This window comes from Ambystoma mexicanum, chromosome 6q (assembly GCF_040938575.1).
Source record: "Ambystoma mexicanum isolate Mex_15411 chromosome 6q, UKY_AmexF1_1, whole genome shotgun sequence".
NCBI classification, from domain to species: Eukaryota; Metazoa; Chordata; class Amphibia; order Caudata; family Ambystomatidae; genus Ambystoma; species Ambystoma mexicanum.
In genome coordinates this window covers 1,687,767,548-1,687,787,500 of record NC_090937.1, presented here as the reverse complement: position 1 = coordinate 1,687,787,500, position 19,953 = coordinate 1,687,767,548, and the positions used below count along the sequence as shown (strand labels likewise).

Here is a 19,953-nt window from a genome sequence, read left to right as displayed (position 1 = left end):
GTGCATTGCAAAATCAACACTGCAGCTTCTGTGTGCTGTGTCCAACTCCTGCAACACACTGCTCAGTGCACAGCACAGTGAACAGCCATTGTGTGTGATGCACACCCTGAGCATCACATCTAAGCGACAAACCACATCAAAAAGCAAAGTAGGCATGTACAGGATCCATAATTGGTCACAGAACATGTGCTGCAGGGACACAGTGGGCAGCAGAAGGCAAACAGAGTGTACATGTGGATATCGAAGGGTGGTTGTACATGTAGTGCATCATAGTGCGAGTGTGCGGGTCAGCAAGGACATGCACTCAACATATGCATGTGCAATCAATTGACCATCAGTGTCCTCTACACATCACATGTGAACATTCACCAAGTGTACACCCCAGCATGTCAAACCAAAACTATCCCCTCACACCTGAAAGGTAAATACAACACATGAACATGCATTGATCAGCAGAACACATCATGTACATAGGATACCACAATTACAATGTCAGGGTTCCCATCACACTGCAGGGCAAGGCAACTATCAACAACAAAACACCACCCTGCCTCACAAATGACCATGACCCACTGAACAACTGCACCTGGGTCATGGAGCCTTCAACCCTCAATTTCACCTGGCCACAGGATCACCCTTCCCCTTCGTCACCATCTCCCACCTTGTGTGTTAAAAGTTGCCTGCACCCTCAGAGTCCACCTTCATTTGCAAAGACACAAAATCCAAGGCAGAAAAACAAACCAGAACAGCCTCCAGTAGATGACTTGAAGTAGCAGTACCTCACAAAGTCCAAGTACTACCACAATGATGTAACAACCAAGGTAGCACAGTAAAACAATGTCACAACAGGATGTGAACCATGTGTGGTACATAACATAGAATGATGCACCACAAACGGATGTGTACTGTCACAGGTCCCGTGTACAGGCGCAGGAGTGGCACGAAACAACCACCCCCACCGTGGCCCGGGTGCCTGCAAGGTCAAACTCACACAAGCCTCTGAGACCCTGGTGGGGAAGGAGGGTCAGGGATATGCAGTCGGGACTGGTGTTGGCACACTGGATAAATGGAATGAGTGGCAGGAGAGGGGAGGAGGAATGACACATGAAAGTAGGGAATGCACGAAAATGTACTAACTGCATGAACACATACACAATCCGAACAAACTTGGACATCATTGTCATGGCCTTCCGGAGTCCAGGCGCAGGAGTGGCACGAACCAACCACCCCCTCTAGGGTTTTGGCGCCTGCAAGCTTGGGGCTTACACAGGCATCCGCAACCCCAGCGGGGAAAGAGGGTTAGGGAACGTTGGTTGGATAGGTACGGGAAGCAGGAACACCGGGTAGAGGGTACAGGGTTTAGAATTGGATAGGACTCGGGGTGATTATGGAAAAAAAAACATACCAAATTGAATTACACATTCATCCATGCATCCGTGCACCCTCCATCAAGCCTATGTAGAGCAGTTTGAAAGAAAAACAACAAGACACTCAGCTCTGGTTTTGAGTGCTGGCCTCCTGCCTGCGCACTCTCAGGTCCGGTTATAGGAGCACTTCAATGCTGCAAAGAGAGACACAGTTAATAATCTGTGCATGCCCATAACACACAAACACACCCCCAAATATGCCCCATAGCAACAAACTACTCTACAAACAGACAATCTGGTGTGGATGCTTCATACCCATACGTAACATTCCCCCTGTGATGGTTCATACACAGTCAATGCAGTAAGTTAGGCGCCGGTGGGTGCGTGGCAAATGGAACACCAATGTGTCACGATTCACACAACATGCAATGTTCCCTGGGTAAGCAGACAGACGCATATAGCAAGGTATGACTTCAGAAAAAGTCGTGTCCCACCATGACCGTAAAAAAATAGGCAGTGCATGTTACAAAATGTACATGGAAATGAAATGCACTGCACCCGAGTCTGTCCCTTGCTGTATGTCCCTGTGAGCTGCTCCTTTCCATGTCTCGGAAGGCAACATGGGTGATGCAAGTGCCTCAATGGCCCATGGTGGACCGGAGGGTATGTGCCACTGCCCCTGCAGGTGCCCCAGACAACCTTACAATCAACTAGCCATCAGTCCACCAACACATCTGAGCTGTATTGTGTGCTTCAACACCAATATTCGTCCAAGCTCACCCTCAGTGCTGCTACTAAGCCTGCATGTGCAACTAACCTGGTGGAAGCTTTGCTGTGTTGTGGCCCCCCTGTGCTGCTCACCTTGCCTGGAGTTCCTTGAGACACGTCTGCAGTTCTAGGATGTATGTCTGCAATCCCTGTGCCCCTGCTTGTGCACACATGTGCATGTGGGCACCGACAAACATGTCCAGAATCCAGACGTCCAATGGGCCATGTCTGCTGGCAAAGGTGGTCTGGAGGCTCATCCCCCTGCAGAAAGGGCATGAAACACATGATTAATGCTTCAGAGTCATCTGTGTGTGTCTCTTCAGGCATCTCATTACTGGACCATGTCAGAGACGTACATCAAAAATCACACCATCAGTCCGTCTTTCACATCCAAAGTGTGGAACACACTATCTACGGCATGAATTACAACAAGCACGTGTACAGTAAAGATAAGAAACATACTACACATGCATAGCAATGAATGTACACATTAATCATGAAACACCCCATCTAGCAAAAGCAGAACAGTGTTCAATAACACCGCAATCATCCCCACTAGGGGTGTTAACACAAGTTACACAGCACCAGACATGCCACAGATATGACAGTCCAAAGCCCTTGTGTAATAGGCCGTTACACCGAACCATCCTTGCGAGCCCATGGATAAGGGAGGCAGGAGTAGCATATGTGAGTCAAGGACCCCAAGCAGCAAACACATACACAAGATAAGCCTGAAGGGCCCAGCTGGAACAGACAGTGGATGCTTTCAAAAGCCACAAAGCACCACACAGTCACATGAAAGCACAATAGACTAGCAATTTTAAACTATATTAACTAATTACTCTAACTATGAAAAACCTACATTACCTAATTAAACTAACTATCAAACAGAAACTTAACTAACTAAACTAAAAGAAAAATCAAAAATGGCCACATATGACCCGGGGGGGGAGGGGAGGCACCCAGGAGGGGGGAGGTACAGGGTGCTGCTCAACACCCACATGCGATGATGCTGAGCCAAAAAAAAAACCTCCATGGGCTCAACGCCTGCACAGCCCGACCTATGTCGGAGATAGATGGTCGTCCGAGTCTGGCTCATCCTGGAAAGGAGGACGTGGCACAGTAGCCTGGCCACGCCTAGCCGCAGCTTGCCCCTCGATGGCAGCAAGTCTGCCGGACGGGTGAGCCTGGTTCTGTGTGCCGATGTGACGTAGGTCTGCATGCAGAACCTCACGTGATACACGTGCTTCCTCTTGCAAGGTAGCACATGTAACACAGAGTTCCTCCTGCAAGGCCTGGCTGGACAACCGCTGCACCTCCCGGCAAGCTTGTAGCTCAGCCGAGATGGTACGCTCAAGCTGTGCAAACCTCTCCTCTGCCCACTGCCTCTGGGACATCAGAAGGACACCCAGTGTGGATTTGAGGGAAGCATACTCCTCCCTCAGAGCATCCATGTGCGCTTCTGCGTGAGCAGCAATTGCTTGACGCAGAGACGACATTTCAGCCTGGCGTGCCCTGTCTGAGGCCGCCATGCCCAGCCTGAGCGAGCGGGCCATGGACCATGCCGCTTGCTGCTGGAGAAGCACCTGCCTAGCAGGGGGGAGCACAGATCGGGCCACAGGCTCCATGCTCTCAGCGATGTTCTCCATTGCTGCCCCCTGCCGTTCTGAATTGGCAGTCATGTCTTGCTCCCACTCAGTATACTGCGGTTGCGCGTGGCGACCGCATTGCTGGGCTTGACCCCTGCGAGACTCAAGGACCGGGTGTCCTCACTGTGTTGGCACCGCCCGCGGCTGCACGACTACATGCCCCCGTCGACGTGATGTCCCAGGCACATCAGTGACTGGTGTGGAGGGTAACCCTGCGTCCCGATCCACCACGGGCGGAGGTACCAAGACTGTCTGACTCCTCAGTGCAGGTGTCGCGGACAGAGGAGTGTCCACATCAGAATCACTCACCCCTGACACATGGACTTGATGCTCATCCAACTCGACATGGACGTCAGAGTCGTCATCAGGGCTGGACATATAGGCAGCCAGTGACAAGATGGACTGTAGCACTTGGGGGTTTTCGTGGCCTACCACCCCACGACCCCCACTTGTGCCGGGTTGATGTGGTGGTAACAACCCTGTGTCTGGCATGACAACACCATCCTCCGCCTCCATTGCGTCATCACCTGAAAGAAAGAGAGAAAAAAGGTCACTACACATGTCAGAAGCACACAACACACACACACACCGACAACAAACACATCAGGCAGACATGTGACACACAAAATAGAACCTGGCATGCATGCTGGGTCAACTTTGAATTGCTTCTGTGATCAGACCTGTTGAAAGGTGGCAGTTTGCATAGAAGTGGGTCTATGCAGTGCAGCAAATGTGTATGTCACTCACTACCTACATGTACAAGGACTCCATGGTGTGTGTCAGGAAATGTGAAGGCAGTGCCAGGTCAAATCCAGGCATCACGTGCACTGTGCATTCAATGGGTAGCATATCTACAAGCAAAGCACCCCTCCACCCAAGTACAAAAGCAGGGATGCCTAGCATGGTATCAAAAGGCTGACCATACACCTGTGTATTGACAGGCAGTGTTGACTGGCATCAACAGCTTAATGTGATTCAAGTGACAACACTGCAAATGATGCTGGGACAGTAAGCAGGACACATGATGAAAACTCTGGAGGCCGCCCACGTGTGAAGAAGACACTACAACAGTCGGACAGAGTCATTGGCCATTAAACAGGCTGAGGCCTGCGACCCACACAGATCGTCAGACTCTAAACATGTGTGCAACGCAGTACTGAGCCACAGTTGACATGGGAAAGCTGATGAGATGCCATGCAATGTATGTCACCCAGGACTTGTATTACAGTGATCATCCAGTCAAGGACACATAGGGGCATGCGTGCAATGCACATGGAGCATGAATGGGCACTCATGTCCCTGCGGGGCATCTTTCCTATGCACAGTACAGGTGAGATACCCTGCATCAAGTACTAAGGCTGTACCACACAGCATATGTCTGGCAGATTGTACGCTGGAAGTTAGCATGTACACAGGACGCATGAACAGGAAAGTACCCAATGGCAAGATTGAAGCAGACCAGTGCAAAGGTGGAACTGGGGTGCAGAGTGGCGGAGGAGGAGCAAGGGAGCATGCCTACATGCCCGCATGCATGCAGAGGACACATGCACGTCAGTCATGCTATGACATTGTGCCTGGGCTGAGAGGAAGGTCACCCCATGCCACAGGCAGAAGGGCCAGTGAGCTGGAACATGGATCGGAGGGGTATACTGGTAACCAGCATCTGAGTAGGGTGCAATAGTGGTGATGCGGACAGTCCCCGTCTGCTCCACATGTCCACCATTGCATTACTTGCACATCAGAACCATGTACACGTCCCATGTAGTGGCTATCATGCACAACACATCCCACAAGTAAAACACACACGTCCTCAACAAACACGCATCAACACTCACTGGACTGGGCATCAAAGTCCAGCATCTCTCCCACTCCTTCGACCGTTTCAGGTGGTATGAACTCCGCAACGAGTGACTCATGCGGAGTGAGCTCTTCCTCCTCTGGTGCAGGCCCACCGCCAGTCACCAGAGTCAAGTTGTAATTTGAGGCACGCTTAGCCTTAACGTTGCGTTTGAGGTCATTTCAACGCTTTTTGCACTCTTGCGCCGTGCGCATCTCATGGCCGAATGAACTGACATGTTCCGCAACTTGCTTCCAGTGGGTGTCATGGTGGGCAGCCGTAATCTGACTATTGGCACCCACTAGCATGTCACGGCTGTGGCCCCGCACGTAGTCCACGAGGAAGTCCAGTTCCTGCTTGCAGAAAGGCTTCTTCCTCGACGTGCAGGAGGTCGTGGTTGTGTGTGGGGTCCCAGCCTGTGCTGCAGGTGCAACCTTCCTCCTCTTGCACTGTGGCGCAGACCCTGGCTGGCTAATGCCGCCCTGACCAGTATGGCCAGTGGGTTCGGTGGATTGAGCCAAGGGAGTGGCAGGTGGAGGGACGACCAAAGGCCTGACTTGTGTCAGTGGCAGCTGGGTGCCCTCTAATGGACCCTGCGCAGCAACATCCGCTGTGGCAGGGTCATTGACCGCAACGGTCCTGGTTGGCAGACTCACAACCGGGGTGTTGTTGGGTGCATCTGCCCCTGCACTTGCCAACACCCGGCTGTTCGGGGCAGCAGATGACATAACTGCCCCAGGGACACGTGTCTTGGTCAGAGCAGCCCTGCATGCCCCTACGGTTTCCCTCGTGGCCTGTTGTAAATCTTCCAAGGGCTCCTCAAGTGCCAACGCAGCCTGCGCTGGCAGACCCTGAGCCTGGGTGGTGGTGTCCACAGATGCACCTGCAGCTACCACTACCCTTGGGCCCGTGGCAGTCGATGGAATGGACTGCCGGGTCACACGGGTGCCAGTGCCAGATGCAGAAGCTGCATCTCCCGGAACCACAGGGGGTGGTGGCATGACTGCACCGACACATGGCACAACTTTCCCTGCCTCTTCCCCCTCTGTGGCCGCCCTGGACACCCTGGAGTCCCCCTACTCCCTGGTCACCATGGCCATGTCCCCGACCACGCCCGCCACGAGGAGTACGCCCAGCTGAGGCGCCCCTCACCTTTGGTGTTCTCCCAACCATGGCACAGATGGAGTAGTGCCAATGGGAGGTGTACAGCACAATTGACCTGGCCGATTGGGGTGAAGGGGGTGGGAAGCAAGATGTTAACAGCCCCCCTGCACCTGCAAGGCTGCATGTGACCCCGGTGATGTAGTGAGGGGACACGCAACGCTCCGGCACCCCAAAACTGCAGTAAAATCGTGCAAGCAACCCTGCAGCCTACGTGCGTGGAATGAACCTCCCGCAGTACACGGTGGCACCCAGTAACACGAATAACGCATACGCGTGGGACACGCAGGCTACTATGACCTCGAAAATGGGTGCGATACACAGGGGCACCCGCAGTGGGAAAAATAGCATGTGCGACTCACCGTCTGACTAGCGCGATGCAGAAAAACACGCGCAGCCAATACCCCCGCCAAAAGAAGAGATACGTCCTTGATAGCTGTGAAGTTGTGATGGCGTGCGAAACAACAGGAAGCAGCAACACACGTCGGTCTCCACGAAAGGCACGTACAGCGAACTGCTGCCCCCGCTCACCTTTAACCCGTGCTGAGGGAAACACCCGCGCGCGTCACGTCACTTACGCGCATGGGCCCTTTCCTCGGATTACACGTATTCACACGCGGACGTGCAGTTTTTTTGAGGTGCGCTGAACCACTATGCTAACGTCACGAGGGAAACTCCCGCGCACGCCCGCGCGCGACACGTCACAGAGGCGCTTACGCTTGAAGGGCCTTTGGTCCAATGAAAGCGCATACGAGTGCTGACATGCTTACGCGCTAGGGGCCTTTCCTCGAATCACACGCTGACGTGCAAATTGTTCACTTGCCAAATCACTCTGTATCAAGCTGGCCACGCGTTCACACACGGAAGACCACGCTCCTGCCCAAAAGGCCGAATCACTGCCCCCAAGAGCCCCAAGCACTGCTGCCCACGTGCCCTGCTATTTGCTGCCTGCACATCAGCCAGGGGTGCAGTTGCTGTGACCACCCCTGCTGGAACAGAAGACTCCCGACTGGGATACCATCGCTCCACAGCCCAGCCCCAGGACCCAGTTGCCCACCCACTCCTGCCTCTGGGGTTGCCATGTCGGGCACTACACCATCTGGCACCACTGGCAACCCCCAGCCAGAGAGGCAGAGGGCCACCAGCTTCACTACCACCGAAGTTGTTCTCCTGGTGGAGCAAGTCCTGGGGCAGTATGATGCCCTCTTCGGAAGTTCGCGCGCCGACAAGGAAGGACGGACTCGGATCTGGACGGACATCGTGACTGCCATCAACGCGGAGGGGGTGGCAGTCTGTGACTTCCAACATGTCAAGAAGCGCTGGGAGGACTTCAGGTCCAGGACCCTCATCAAGGCCCGGTGCCTCTTGAAGGCAGCGGATGCTAAGGGGCGCCGGGGCCACCTGTCGGAACATCAGATGAGGGTCCTGGAACGCATATGCCCAGCGCTCCACGTCCAGGTCCTTGAGAGGCAGACCCGTCTGAAGTCGAGCGGTAAATGTACATGCATACTGATTGGAAGCTGTGCGTGTGGTAGTGTGCCAGTAGTGTGCAGGTTGTACATGTGTTTTTCTAGGGCCATGTATGCATGTGTATGTACAGGGCTGTGAGGCAGACACATGTCCTTTCATGTGTGAGACACATAGATGGTGTATGTGTGGGTAAGCATGCAAGCCAAATGCAGATGTGTGAGCACACATGTTTGGATTACTGTGTATGTCAGTTGGCATGGTTGTGGTGTCACACATGGATGTTGGTTCCAGCTGCATGTATCTGCACCGTGTACATGTGCATGTGTGTCTATTTGACAAGGGTGCAACAGTGATGCAACATGGATGCATGTGACACTGATATGTGGGAGACTGATTGGCAGATGTGACATGGATGCCGATCTCAACACTGCGACAGTTGGCAGAGGTGTACACATGCATGTAAGTGTGGTGGCGTGTGTGCATGTGTAGGGCACTTCCTGTGTTTCATGTGATGTATGGCTCACCTTTGGCTGCTCATGCTGTTGTATGTGAATGGATGGTGCTGGCTGCTGCAATATGGCTGTGGAATAGCTAATGTGTGTGAGTCAAAATGACATGTGTGTTTGGGATTGTGATGCCATGTCTGAAGTTTGACAATGCCACTCATGTACAACTGTCATGTGTGTATGAGTCCATTGTACAGTGCCCTGATGCCTGTGTTTTCTTTCTCCCTGTCTGCAGCGTCAACTGATGAAGAGGGCGGAGAAGGTGCTGTGGAGCACAGAGGCAGGGATCGCACCGCCAGCGGGAGACGCAAGGCCCTGCTCCCCTCCCAGGTTGTGATCTCGTCGGGGAGTGAGGAGTCCGGTGCCGCGTCCCAGGCCGCAGATGCCGAGGGGAGGTCCAAGAGGCGGAGGTTGGAGTTGGACTCCTCGGCAGCAGAAGGGGCAGCTGAGACCCCACAGGGCCCAACGGAGGAAGATGGCATGGGGTCATCCAGGTTGGTGGGGGGTTTGGTGGAGGAGGAGGCCGTGCTAGGGACAGAGACGGGGTCTGGAGGTGGGGATTCCACTGGTGCTAGTGGTGCAGTGCAGGACCAGGGACAGGAGGCAGCACAGGCCGCCGTGGAGGTGCCTGTGTGCAATCCTGTCCCTGATCCTGTCACTGCATCATCTTGCACCAGCAGGGATGCCTACGTCCAGACCCGTTCTCAGGGAGGGGATTGGCTTACACCAACTGGCCTTCCTCTCCCTGCGGATGTGGCTATCCGGCACCAGGTTGAGCCTGTCCTGGGTGGGGTGGCGTTGCGTCAACGTGCCATGCAAGGTGACCTGCAGTCTTTTCATGAGGAGACTGCACGTCTTCTCGCATGGCTCGTTGACCGCGGTGACCCACTGGGACAGCTCACCAGGGCCGGATTCCTCCGTTTCCTGGACCTTGTTCCGACCCCCTCCTCAACTGAACCCCCTATGCCCCAGTCGTCCTCCATGCCATCTTCCCACCCATGTATCACCTGGGTGCCCTGTGGAGCTGCCTCTGACCCTGCGGCCAGGCTGGTGGACAACAGATCCCTGCCACAGTCGGGAGTCGGACGTCCAGCAGGGGTGGCCACCTCCACAACTGCACCCCAGCTGGAGGAGGATGTGCAGGCAGCAGTAGCCAGGGCACAGGCAGCAGCACAGCAGCAGCAGCAACAAGGTGGGAGCCATGATGGCTCAGGGCCTTCATCATCGGAGGGGCAGGCATCGGCCGGAGGGCAGGAGGAACCTGGACGGGAAGTGTCTTCCGTGTGGCAGCGGTTGGGCCATGCGATAGATGTGGAGCGGCAGCGGCCAGAAGAGGCACGGCTCACGATGGTCAGGGCGGAGAACTCCATGCATAGGGCCCTGGAGTTCCAGATGTCATCGTCCCTGCGAACCCTCGGGGCCATGGAAGAGGACCGCCTCCGGGACATCGAGCAAGAGTTTGATGATGCCCTGGCCCGGGACATCAACATGTGGTTTTACGACAATGGACCACATTTTTGTATATAGTTTTTTTATTAGGTAGGAGTTTTTGATAGGTTTCATTTCTTCATTTGGGATCATGGGCCCTGGATTGTTCATCTGTATATAGTTAACTGTTGGATTCTACTTTTTTGTTTGGATTTCCCCATGGAGCAATGGTTTGCCCTTGGATTTCATTTTTGGAACTGTGACTTTGGACACCTTTCCTTTGGATTATGATTTGTTGTTTTTCATTAATTTACAGACATGCAGCTTTTCTTTTTTAATTTCCATTGTCGTTTGTTTGATTTTAATTCCATTCATTTTGCTTTTAATACATTTTTTTCATCCAACTTCGATGTGTGGTATTATCTCATTGGTTTAATGCATGTCATGATATGGGTTTTGACATTCACTTGCACCCATTGTGTGTGTGTGTGAGGGACATGTCTTCATTTACATACTTGCCATTGGGCTTGTGTCATGTAATTGGCATTTCTATGTGGGTGGATGAAATACTTGGGTGGGTGTTTGGCATGTGGAGGATGCCCATAAGGGCCAGGGATTGAGATTGTGATGACGTGTTGGCTGGGGGACATGGGTCGGGGCCTGTTGGCATGTGCCCCGCACTGCTGGGGGGTGGGGGTGCAAGGGGACATTAGTGGGACATGAGTGGGTGCCTGCTGGCAGGTGCCCCGCATTGCTGGGGGGTGGGTGTGCAAGGGGACATGAGTGGGGGCCTGCTGGCAGGTGCTCCTCAGTGCTGGGGGTACATGGGGACATGAGTGGGGGCCTGCTGGCAGGTGCCCCTCAGTGCTGGGGGTACAAGGGGACATGAGTGGGGGCCTGCTGGCAGGTGCCCCTCAGTGCTGGGGGTGCAAGGGGACATGAGTGGTGGCCTGCTGGCAGGTGCCCCTCAGTGCTGGGGGTGCAAGGGGACATGAGTGGGGGCCTGTTGGCAGGTGCCCCACACTGCTGGTGGGTGGGTGTGCAAGGGGACATGAGTGGGGGCCTGCTGGCAGGTGCCCTGCACTGCTGGGGGTGGGGGTGCAGGGGGACATGAGTGGGACATGAGTGGGTGCCTGCTGGCAGGTGCCCTGCACTGCTGGGGGGTGGGTGTGCAAGGTGACATGAGTGAGGGCCTGCTGGCAGGTGCCCTGCACTGCTGGGGGGTGGGGGTGCAGGGAGACATGAGTGGGACATGAGTGGGGGCCTGCTGGCAGGTGCCCCACACTGCTGGGGGGTGGGGGTGCAAGGGGACATAAGTGGGGGCCTGCATGCATGTGCCCATGACTGCTGGGGGGTGGGGGTGCTGGGGGTCATGAGTGGGGGCCTGCAGGCAGGTGCCCTGCACTGCTGGGGGGTGGGGGTGCAAGGGGGTAATGCGTTGGTGATCACTAGTGCAAGGTGACATGTGGCTTGGCTGGGGGGCATGCCCATGGTTGTTGGGCTGCCTGCGGGACATGCCCAGGGGTGCAGGGTAGTCCCCTGTGGTGTGGTCTGCCTGCAGGGGCTGTGGAGGGTGTAGAGGGAACTGCTGGGAGGACCCACACTGCCAATTCACGTGTAGGAATCCCCTGCATCCCCGAAATACACGTACCCCACTCGCACAGGGCCTATCGCGTGTGGAACTTCCCCGCACCCCAGAAATACACATACCCTGCTGCAATCGCGTGTGGAACTGCCCGCGCACCCCAGAAATACACGTACCCTGCTGAAATCGCGTGTTAAACTTCCTGCGCACCCCAGAAATACACGTACCCTGCTGAAATCGCGTGTTAAACTTGCCGGCACCCCAGGAATACACGTACCCTGCTGAAATCGCGTGTTAAACTTGCCCGCACCCCAGGAATACACGTACCCTGCTGCAGTCGCGTGTGGAACTTCCTGTGCACCCCAGAAATACATGTACCCTGCTGAAATCGCATGTTAAACTTGCCCGCACCCCAGGAATACACGTACCCTGCTGCAATCGCGTATGGAACTTCCCGCGCACCCCAGAAATACACGTACCCTGCTGAAATCGCGTGTTAGACTTCCCCGCACCCCAGGAATACACGTACCCTGCTGAAATCGCGGGTGAAACTTCCCACAAACCCCAGGAATACATGTTCCCTGCTTGCCGTGTGCTGTGTGGCGGCCCTGTATACTGGTCCAGGGTTAGCGCAGCCCTTTGCCCTGGATTGTGGATTTTGATGGCTTTTCCTTGCACGAGGGACGTTCTTGGGGGCGTTATTGACGCTGCTGCAGGGTCGCTGCACCACTCTGCGCCGCGGCTGCTTTTGGTGGCTAAAATCCATGAATACATTGTGCGCCACTTGTGCGCTTAATTCTATGAATTACCCTCTTGGTATCTACCTCGATTCCACTCTATCACTCGTGAGGCAAACCAACGCGGTTAGTTCCGCTTCTGCCTATTTATGTAAACTCGATCACTGCCTGCCGCCCCTTCCTCACTACAGCAAATTGCATCATCCTAGCGAGAATGCTCATCATGTCCAAGATCGACTATTGTAACGCACTCTACTTAGGGACAAGTCAACAGAACCTAAACAAACTTCAGGTCATAGAGAATAATGCCATCAGGGCGGCGCTAAACTTCCCTAGGGGTCAGCACAGTTCAGATACCAGACGAAACTTACGCTGGCTCTCAGTATGTCAAAGAATTTCACTGAACGCATTGGCCCTCACCCATAAATGCCTAAATGCCCAGGCACCTTTCTACCTAGCAAACCACTTAACACCTCACACACAGAAATTGGTAGTGCCAGCATGGGCTGTGCCATTCTCCCTGTGGGAAGAGATTGGTAGAGGGAAGAGATTGGTAGTGCCAGCATGGGCTGTGCCATTCTCCTTGTGGGAAGAGATTGGTAGTGCCAGCATGGGCTGTGCCATTCTCCCTGTGAGAAGAGATTGGTAGAGGGAAGTGATTAGTAGTGCCAGCATGGGCTGTGCCATTCTCCTTGTGGGAAGAGATTGGTAGTGCCAGCATGGGCTGTGCCATTCTCCCTGTGAGAAGAGATTGGTAGAGGGAAGAGATTGGTAGTGCCAGCATGGGCTGTGCCATTCTCCCTGTGGGAAGAGATTGGTAGTGCCAGCTTGGGCTGTGCCATTCTCCCTGTGGGAAGAGATTGGTGCTTTGTCTTTAAATCTCAGTTCAGCCCTCACTTCTTGAATAGTGCTGGTGCTTACATATTTGTGTTTGGGGCAGTATACATGTGTCCAAAGGTAATGATGTCATCACTGATGTCATAATAGACTGGTCAAACGATGTGTACGATTGGTGACAAAGCTGCTCACCCAATGTCAAACACCTGCCTTTATCATGTGTACGCATGTGTAATGTGTAATACATGGAAATTGGGAGCTTTCATGTACAAGTTGGATTCTAACTGGAGAAATAAAATCGTAGAATGCACATGCTTGGTCCTGATGTTTAAAATATCCACAGAAAATGTTTTGCTTGCTCGCACGGTCTCATTTGTTTTTCCTCGTGCTCTTGGATACTCAATGGTTCTAAATAAAAATGAATCACACTATTTCTGCTGAGTATCACCTCTATCACATTATATTCTTCCATCCAAAGACCACTACTCTACCACCTGCATGTGTGCCTTTCCCCAATAGATGGCACTTCAAAGCCGTAGTTACTATGTGAGTAATGAACTAATGCACATCACTATTACTGAGAACCACGCTGCCTGTAACATGTGATGCTGGCGACTGTGCACGTGTTGAACCTAATAATGTGCTTCTTTAATTTCAATAGGTGATTGAAGCCCCAGAAATGCAACAAGACTGATTGTTAAATTCACTGGACTAATAAGGTGCAAAGCTTCATCGATACACAGTGGAGTTTCCTAACATCTTAGAAGGATACACGCATGTGGTCCAGTTGTCTTCTCAGAGTATACAGGAGCTGGGATTGAGAAGCCTATAGAATACATGCTGGGTTTCATCCATTCAACAGATGCATTGTAGCATCCAGCAGCACAGCGCTACAATACATATCTAGCAATACAGACTAATGGTAACAACTTTGAGAATGATAGCAACAGTCTTTGATGTGCAGTAAGAAAAGCTTTTTTGCCTATTAGTTCTGAGAGAACATATGTAAGTGCAATTTTACATACATGTCGAATTGAAAGGTCGTTTGATGACATTTTTTTTAATACCTGTAAATGTGAATTGACAAATATTGTCCATGCCCTGAATATTTTAAAAGCTTCAGTCAGAAGATAAATCTTCTTTGTCACCAGAAGTGACCTACACATCAAAAAGCTCATCTGCTCTCAGAATTTAGGAAATGGGTCAATAGAAAGAGCTCTCTTTTAAAGCACCTCACAAATGAAACTGGCCAGAAGCTCTACCTATGAACAGAATGTGGAAAAAGGTGTTATCGACGGAGCATACGTTTTACCCATGTGAAGACATAGGTGAAAGGTCTTATCAGTTAAATGAATTTGAGAATAGCGTCCATTTGCATAATACCCTTATCTGCCACCAGAGGACACATTCAAGCGAGAAATCTCATGAGTGCACTGAATGCGGGAAAGGTTTTGTTAAAAAAGGAGATCTTACTACCCACCAGAGAACACATACAGGTGAGAAACCTCATGAGTGCACAGAATGTGGGAAAGGATTTGTTAAAAAGGGACAGCTTATTCACCACCAGAGAACACATACAGGTGTGAAACCTCATGTGTGCACTGAATGTTGGAAAGGATTTGCTGTGAAGGGACAACTTACTATCCACCTGAGAACACATACAGGTGAGAAACCTCATGAGTGCACTGAATGTGGGAAAAGATTTATTAGTAAGGGAGAGCTTACTCACCACCAGAGAACACATACAGGTGAGAAACCTCATGAGTGCACTGAATGTGGGAAAGGATTTGTTAGAAAGGGACAGCTTATTCACCACCTGAGAACACATACAGGTGAGAAACCTCATGAGTGCACTGAATGTGGGAAAGGATTTGTTAGAAAGGGACAGCTTATTCACCACCTGAGAACACATACAGGTGAGAAACCTCATGAGTGCATTGAATGTGGGAAAGGATTTGCTGTGAAAGGAAAGCTTACTCTCCACCTGAGAACACATACAGGTGTGAAACCTCATGTGTGCACTGAATGTGGGAAAGGATTTGCTCAGAAGGCACAGCTTACTCACCACCTGAGAACACATACAGGTGAGAAACCTTATGAGTGCACTGAATGTGGGAAAAGGTTCAGTCGCAAGGCAGGTCTTATTTACCATCAGTTCTCACATACACGTCAGAATACTCATGAGTGCAATGAATGTGGAAAGAGTTTTCTTTTGCAGAGAATTCTTACTCACCACCAGAGGATGCATAGCGATGAGAAACTTCACAAGTGCACTGAATGTGGGAAAGGGTTTGCTCAGAAGGGAATGCTTACTCTCCACCTGAGAACACATACAGGTGAGAAACCTCATGTGTGCACTGAATGTGGGAAAGGATTTGCTCAGAAGGCGCAGCTTACTCACCACCTGAGAACACATACAGGTGAGAAACCTTATGAGTGCATTGAATGTGGGAAAAGGTTCTGTCGGCAGGGAAGTCTTCTTTACCATCAGTTCTCACATACACGCGAGAAACTGAATGTGGGAAGAGCTTCTTTTTGAAGGGACATCTTATTTCCCACCAAAGAACACATACAGGCGAGAAAGCGTAACAGTGCACACACTGAATGTGGACAGCGACCTAATTAGGCACCAGACAGAAGGTCAATTTCAGTGCAGTGAGTGTGGGAAACACTTCATTACGCAGGATGTTCTTATCAGTCATGAGTGAGGATATGCCTGTGGCGGCATATCCGCTGGAATTGAAGCATAGGAGAGGAGAAAGCACATTTTCAGTGGTAATGAGTTTAACATGGCTATTGATCAAAACTATGGAAGACCTGTCACAAAAATAATTCCCAGTTTCCTTTGCACAAAAATAGTGTCTCGTTACGATTGGTTGAATCACTGCTGTTTCAAATGCATCCCTTCTGGAATATTCTAAAAGAAGACTGCACCTTCTGTTCTAAGGTACCAATCCTATGGAACATTTGCCTAAGGACCTAAGGCAAATTATTGGGAACTAACATTTTGAAAAAGCCTTAAAACACAGTGTTTGAATCAATAACTATAGACCCTCCGATATACTCGGGTACTGCCATACGATTTAATTACCAAAGGGCTGCCTAGCACTAAATGAGTAATCGTGTGTAGTTGATGCTACAGAACATATACAGATGAGAAACTGCATATGTGACTCTGGGGACTAATACCACCATACCTATGACCTAATGTGCAGAGGAAACTGTCACGTAAACATTAATATTTTTCTTTACTTTCTTGCTATGTCAAAGAAGTGTCAATTACAAAGAGAAATATTTTACTTGCAGTATTTTTATGCAAGTACAGAAAATGCCACTAATGGGAGTGACTTACACTTGTACACCCCAAAAAAGTAATTTATATTTCAACTCCAAAACATATGGAGTAAAATGTTCAAAATTTAAGTTATCTTGTGCCCTCTTTAATACAATTGGAGAGAGATGTATTCTCACATGGCTAATTAGACTAGCCTTGCACAACACATGTAAACAGGCAATGTCCATCACAGGGAACCTGGAGAATGGAGTTTGTGAACCTGCAATCACCAACATTACTGTAGAAGTAGGAATTCCCAAGAAAGGGATGCTTTGCCTGGCGCATCCTTCTAGCTGAACACTGCAGCGTTCCCCATCTCACAGCACATTCTACAGCACTGCAGGGCCCCACTGCTGTCCAACACTAGTGTCTATTTTTATTGCTGCTCTTAAGATTAGTAGATTGTACCTACATGTGCCGATCCTAGGCCACGGAACTAATACATATGGGAGGGGGCATGTCCACTTTGAAAGCACAACTGCTTAACACATTGTTTTGGTGTGAAGGGCCTGGAGAAGTTGTCAAGTGTTGTATTAAATGATATGGAAATGTGTTTTAAAAAATGACCTTTGTGACTAGAGTAGAAAGGGCAAATGGAATATAAATATTCACAGAGCTGCGAGGCAGTAGCAGTCATGTGTAGATTTGAAAATTAAATGCACATTTTTGCCTTAAATGAGTTTTAAGCATAATGACATCATGGCTGTTCTATCTAAATTCCAAGAAGGAACACTGGACAGAGGTGTTTACCAGATTAAATTGATCCTGGATAAGATGACCTGTGGAATGTAAACCATGCCCACCTGAGTTCATAAACTTAATGAAATGCTGATCATAAGAATGTTGTGCTTTAGCCGTTCTGCCATTATGTGTTAAAATTAAAAACATGTATTGTCAGTAGTACCTCCATCTGTATGTTTTTCTGGCTTCACTTTGGTGTAAACTGCTTCCTCGAACAAAGGCATTTCCTTTGTGTTAATAAGTGGGGTGACCGCCTCGATTCTGGTTTTATGTTAAAATGCATGTGATTGTCAATTTTATTAAGATTCTTCTCATCATGATTGCGTTTCTCTGATTGTTCCTTGAGGTCCCACCATTCTGACCACAGCAGGTGTAACGTTCTATGCACAGGATCCTATTGTGTTCAATGAATTAACCAGTGCATGTTTCATAGAACACGCAAGCAATCCACATTTAGACAATCATGCTGGGTGCCATGAGCTGCGATGGGCGGTACCGCACGTGGCACACAGCACTACCTCCACCCTTAGCGGTCAGAAGCTGGGTATGTGAGGGAAGGAGAAAAGAGCCGCTCTTCAGCCCTGTCGGAGTCAGAGTATGATTTGGGATGGTTCAGGCATGAAAGAACAGTGGGCGCCCAGGAAATGCAGAGGCAGAGGTGTCTGCACCCCCACTCTACCCCCCTAAAAGAACCTAATTTCTTATAGGATTAACAGCGTAACAGGTGAGGTGGACGTGGCCTTAGCGGAAGAGAATGATACCAGAAAAAACACACGACAACAGGGTTCAGCAGCTACTTCTGTATGTTGATTGTCTTGTTATTATAGATCACACGTACAGTGGGATGAAAGCAATGTTGGAAGAATTGGGTTGTTTTACAAATGAACATGGCCTTACAATCAATCTAAAGAAGACCCAAATTAGGTTGTTTGGCCTCAGAAAAATTAATAAACCACAAATGAAAACATTGTGGTGTAATATTAAATATACTGACAACTACAAGTACATTGGAGTTTTGTTTAGTAGTAAGATCGGGTATAATTTGCTTATTACAGATAAGACCAGACGTGCAAATCAAATTACAACTCTTACTAAGAGATTTGTTGTAACTATGCTGGGTACTCCCTCAAGGGGATTCACATACTTCACAGGCAATGGTTTATCCCTGTAGTTGTATATGGATTGGAAGCACTATCAATGAAAAACCTCCATTGGCTGGACAAGATTGAAGAAATGTGATGTCCTTGCCCTCTGCTTGTTCAGTACAATATTATATTAGACTTGAGTTGGGCCTCCAATCCTTGAGCTCTATAGTTGCACAACAGCAAGGTCTTTTGTACCTTAACGCTATCTGCCATCCTGAAAGTAACTTGCTTTGTAATATTGGCCTAAATCTTACCCGACTAGATAAAATAAATCATTGGAACACCTACGACAATACCTGCACTTTAAAGCACTTGATTGGTCCCTAGAACGTAGCCGCTATGGTAGTTTTGAGCGTATTGAGTATGCTTTTAAGACTAAAATAAAACAGCAGGATTGGGAAAGTAACTTTGTGTGAATGAGTGAATTATACAATAATAAGTACATTGAGGGGATAGTTTAAAAGTACTTATGCCCCAAAATGTATTTAATACGTTGCCCTGATCCACTTGTTCGTAAATTCAGGCTTTGTATGCGTACACATCAACTCCCTGTGAAAGCAACACATGGAACACAATGGAAGTTATCTACTGATGACCGTTGTGGTAGAATGTGTAATTTGGTGACTGTTAGGAAAGATTTTATTTTGTATGTAATTTTCCCTCCATGTGGCAACCCCCAATCTCTTTGCTGTTGTTTTACACCCCGATCTAGACTTTGCCAGAGAAGCGCAGCCTTCCGCCGCACTCCTCTGGGCTTTCGCTCAATTCTTATGGGGAAACAGACATGCCCTTAAAACAGTCAGTACTGGGAGACTTTGTTTCCCTTAGTCCTTTCCTCATGTTGCAGCTTTTGTGCATCATGAAACAAGAGTGCACCGTAACTTGCATTACCACTCTCTTGGGTCTCTAGTCATTCCAAAGTCCCTAGAAACTCTCGCTGGACTTATTATGAACTGTGCAAGTGTGTCATGGACGGGACTGGTGGCAGCTATCGTTTCTCTTGTGTTTTGAACCCTTTTTTGCCATGTATCCGCGCCTACCGCGTTTGGCACGAATAGGTGGCCTGGCTCCCTAAATGACCATGCCACGAGGTTCTTTGTCCTGTCCGCTGACCGTCTTGCCCCTTCACCTTTCCCCAGGTCGAGCCAACCCGGGGCAGTCCTTATTTGGTCATGCACTTTCCCGCGAAACACAATGCTTTCGCAGACTTCTGCATGCCTTGTGTGTGCCTCCAGGATGTGGGCTGGGATGTCTGTTCCCAATACACATCCTGGGTGCCAGTGAGTCTAGAGTGTCCTGAATGCCTGGGACCACCGTGGTCCGTGATAGGTCCACGTATGGTGTGAGTGTTTGTGAGCAGATCTCCCATTGGGTCCTCTCCATTTTGG

At 50.2% G+C, this 19,953-nt stretch overlaps 1 protein-coding gene across 1 annotated transcript in view; it reads left to right on the top strand.

The window, feature by feature from the left end:
- LOC138515444 (zinc finger protein 585A-like) overlaps positions 1-19,953 on the top strand; it is a 726,273-nt gene that overhangs the window by 75,186 nt on the left and 631,134 nt on the right. Inside the window, exon 4 of the mRNA XM_069630284.1 lies at positions 14,007-15,882. Coding sequence (XP_069486385.1) covers positions 14,610-15,882 — 1,273 coding nt within the window. The 5' untranslated portion in view covers positions 14,007-14,609. The remainder of the gene's footprint in view (positions 1-14,006; positions 15,883-19,953) is intronic.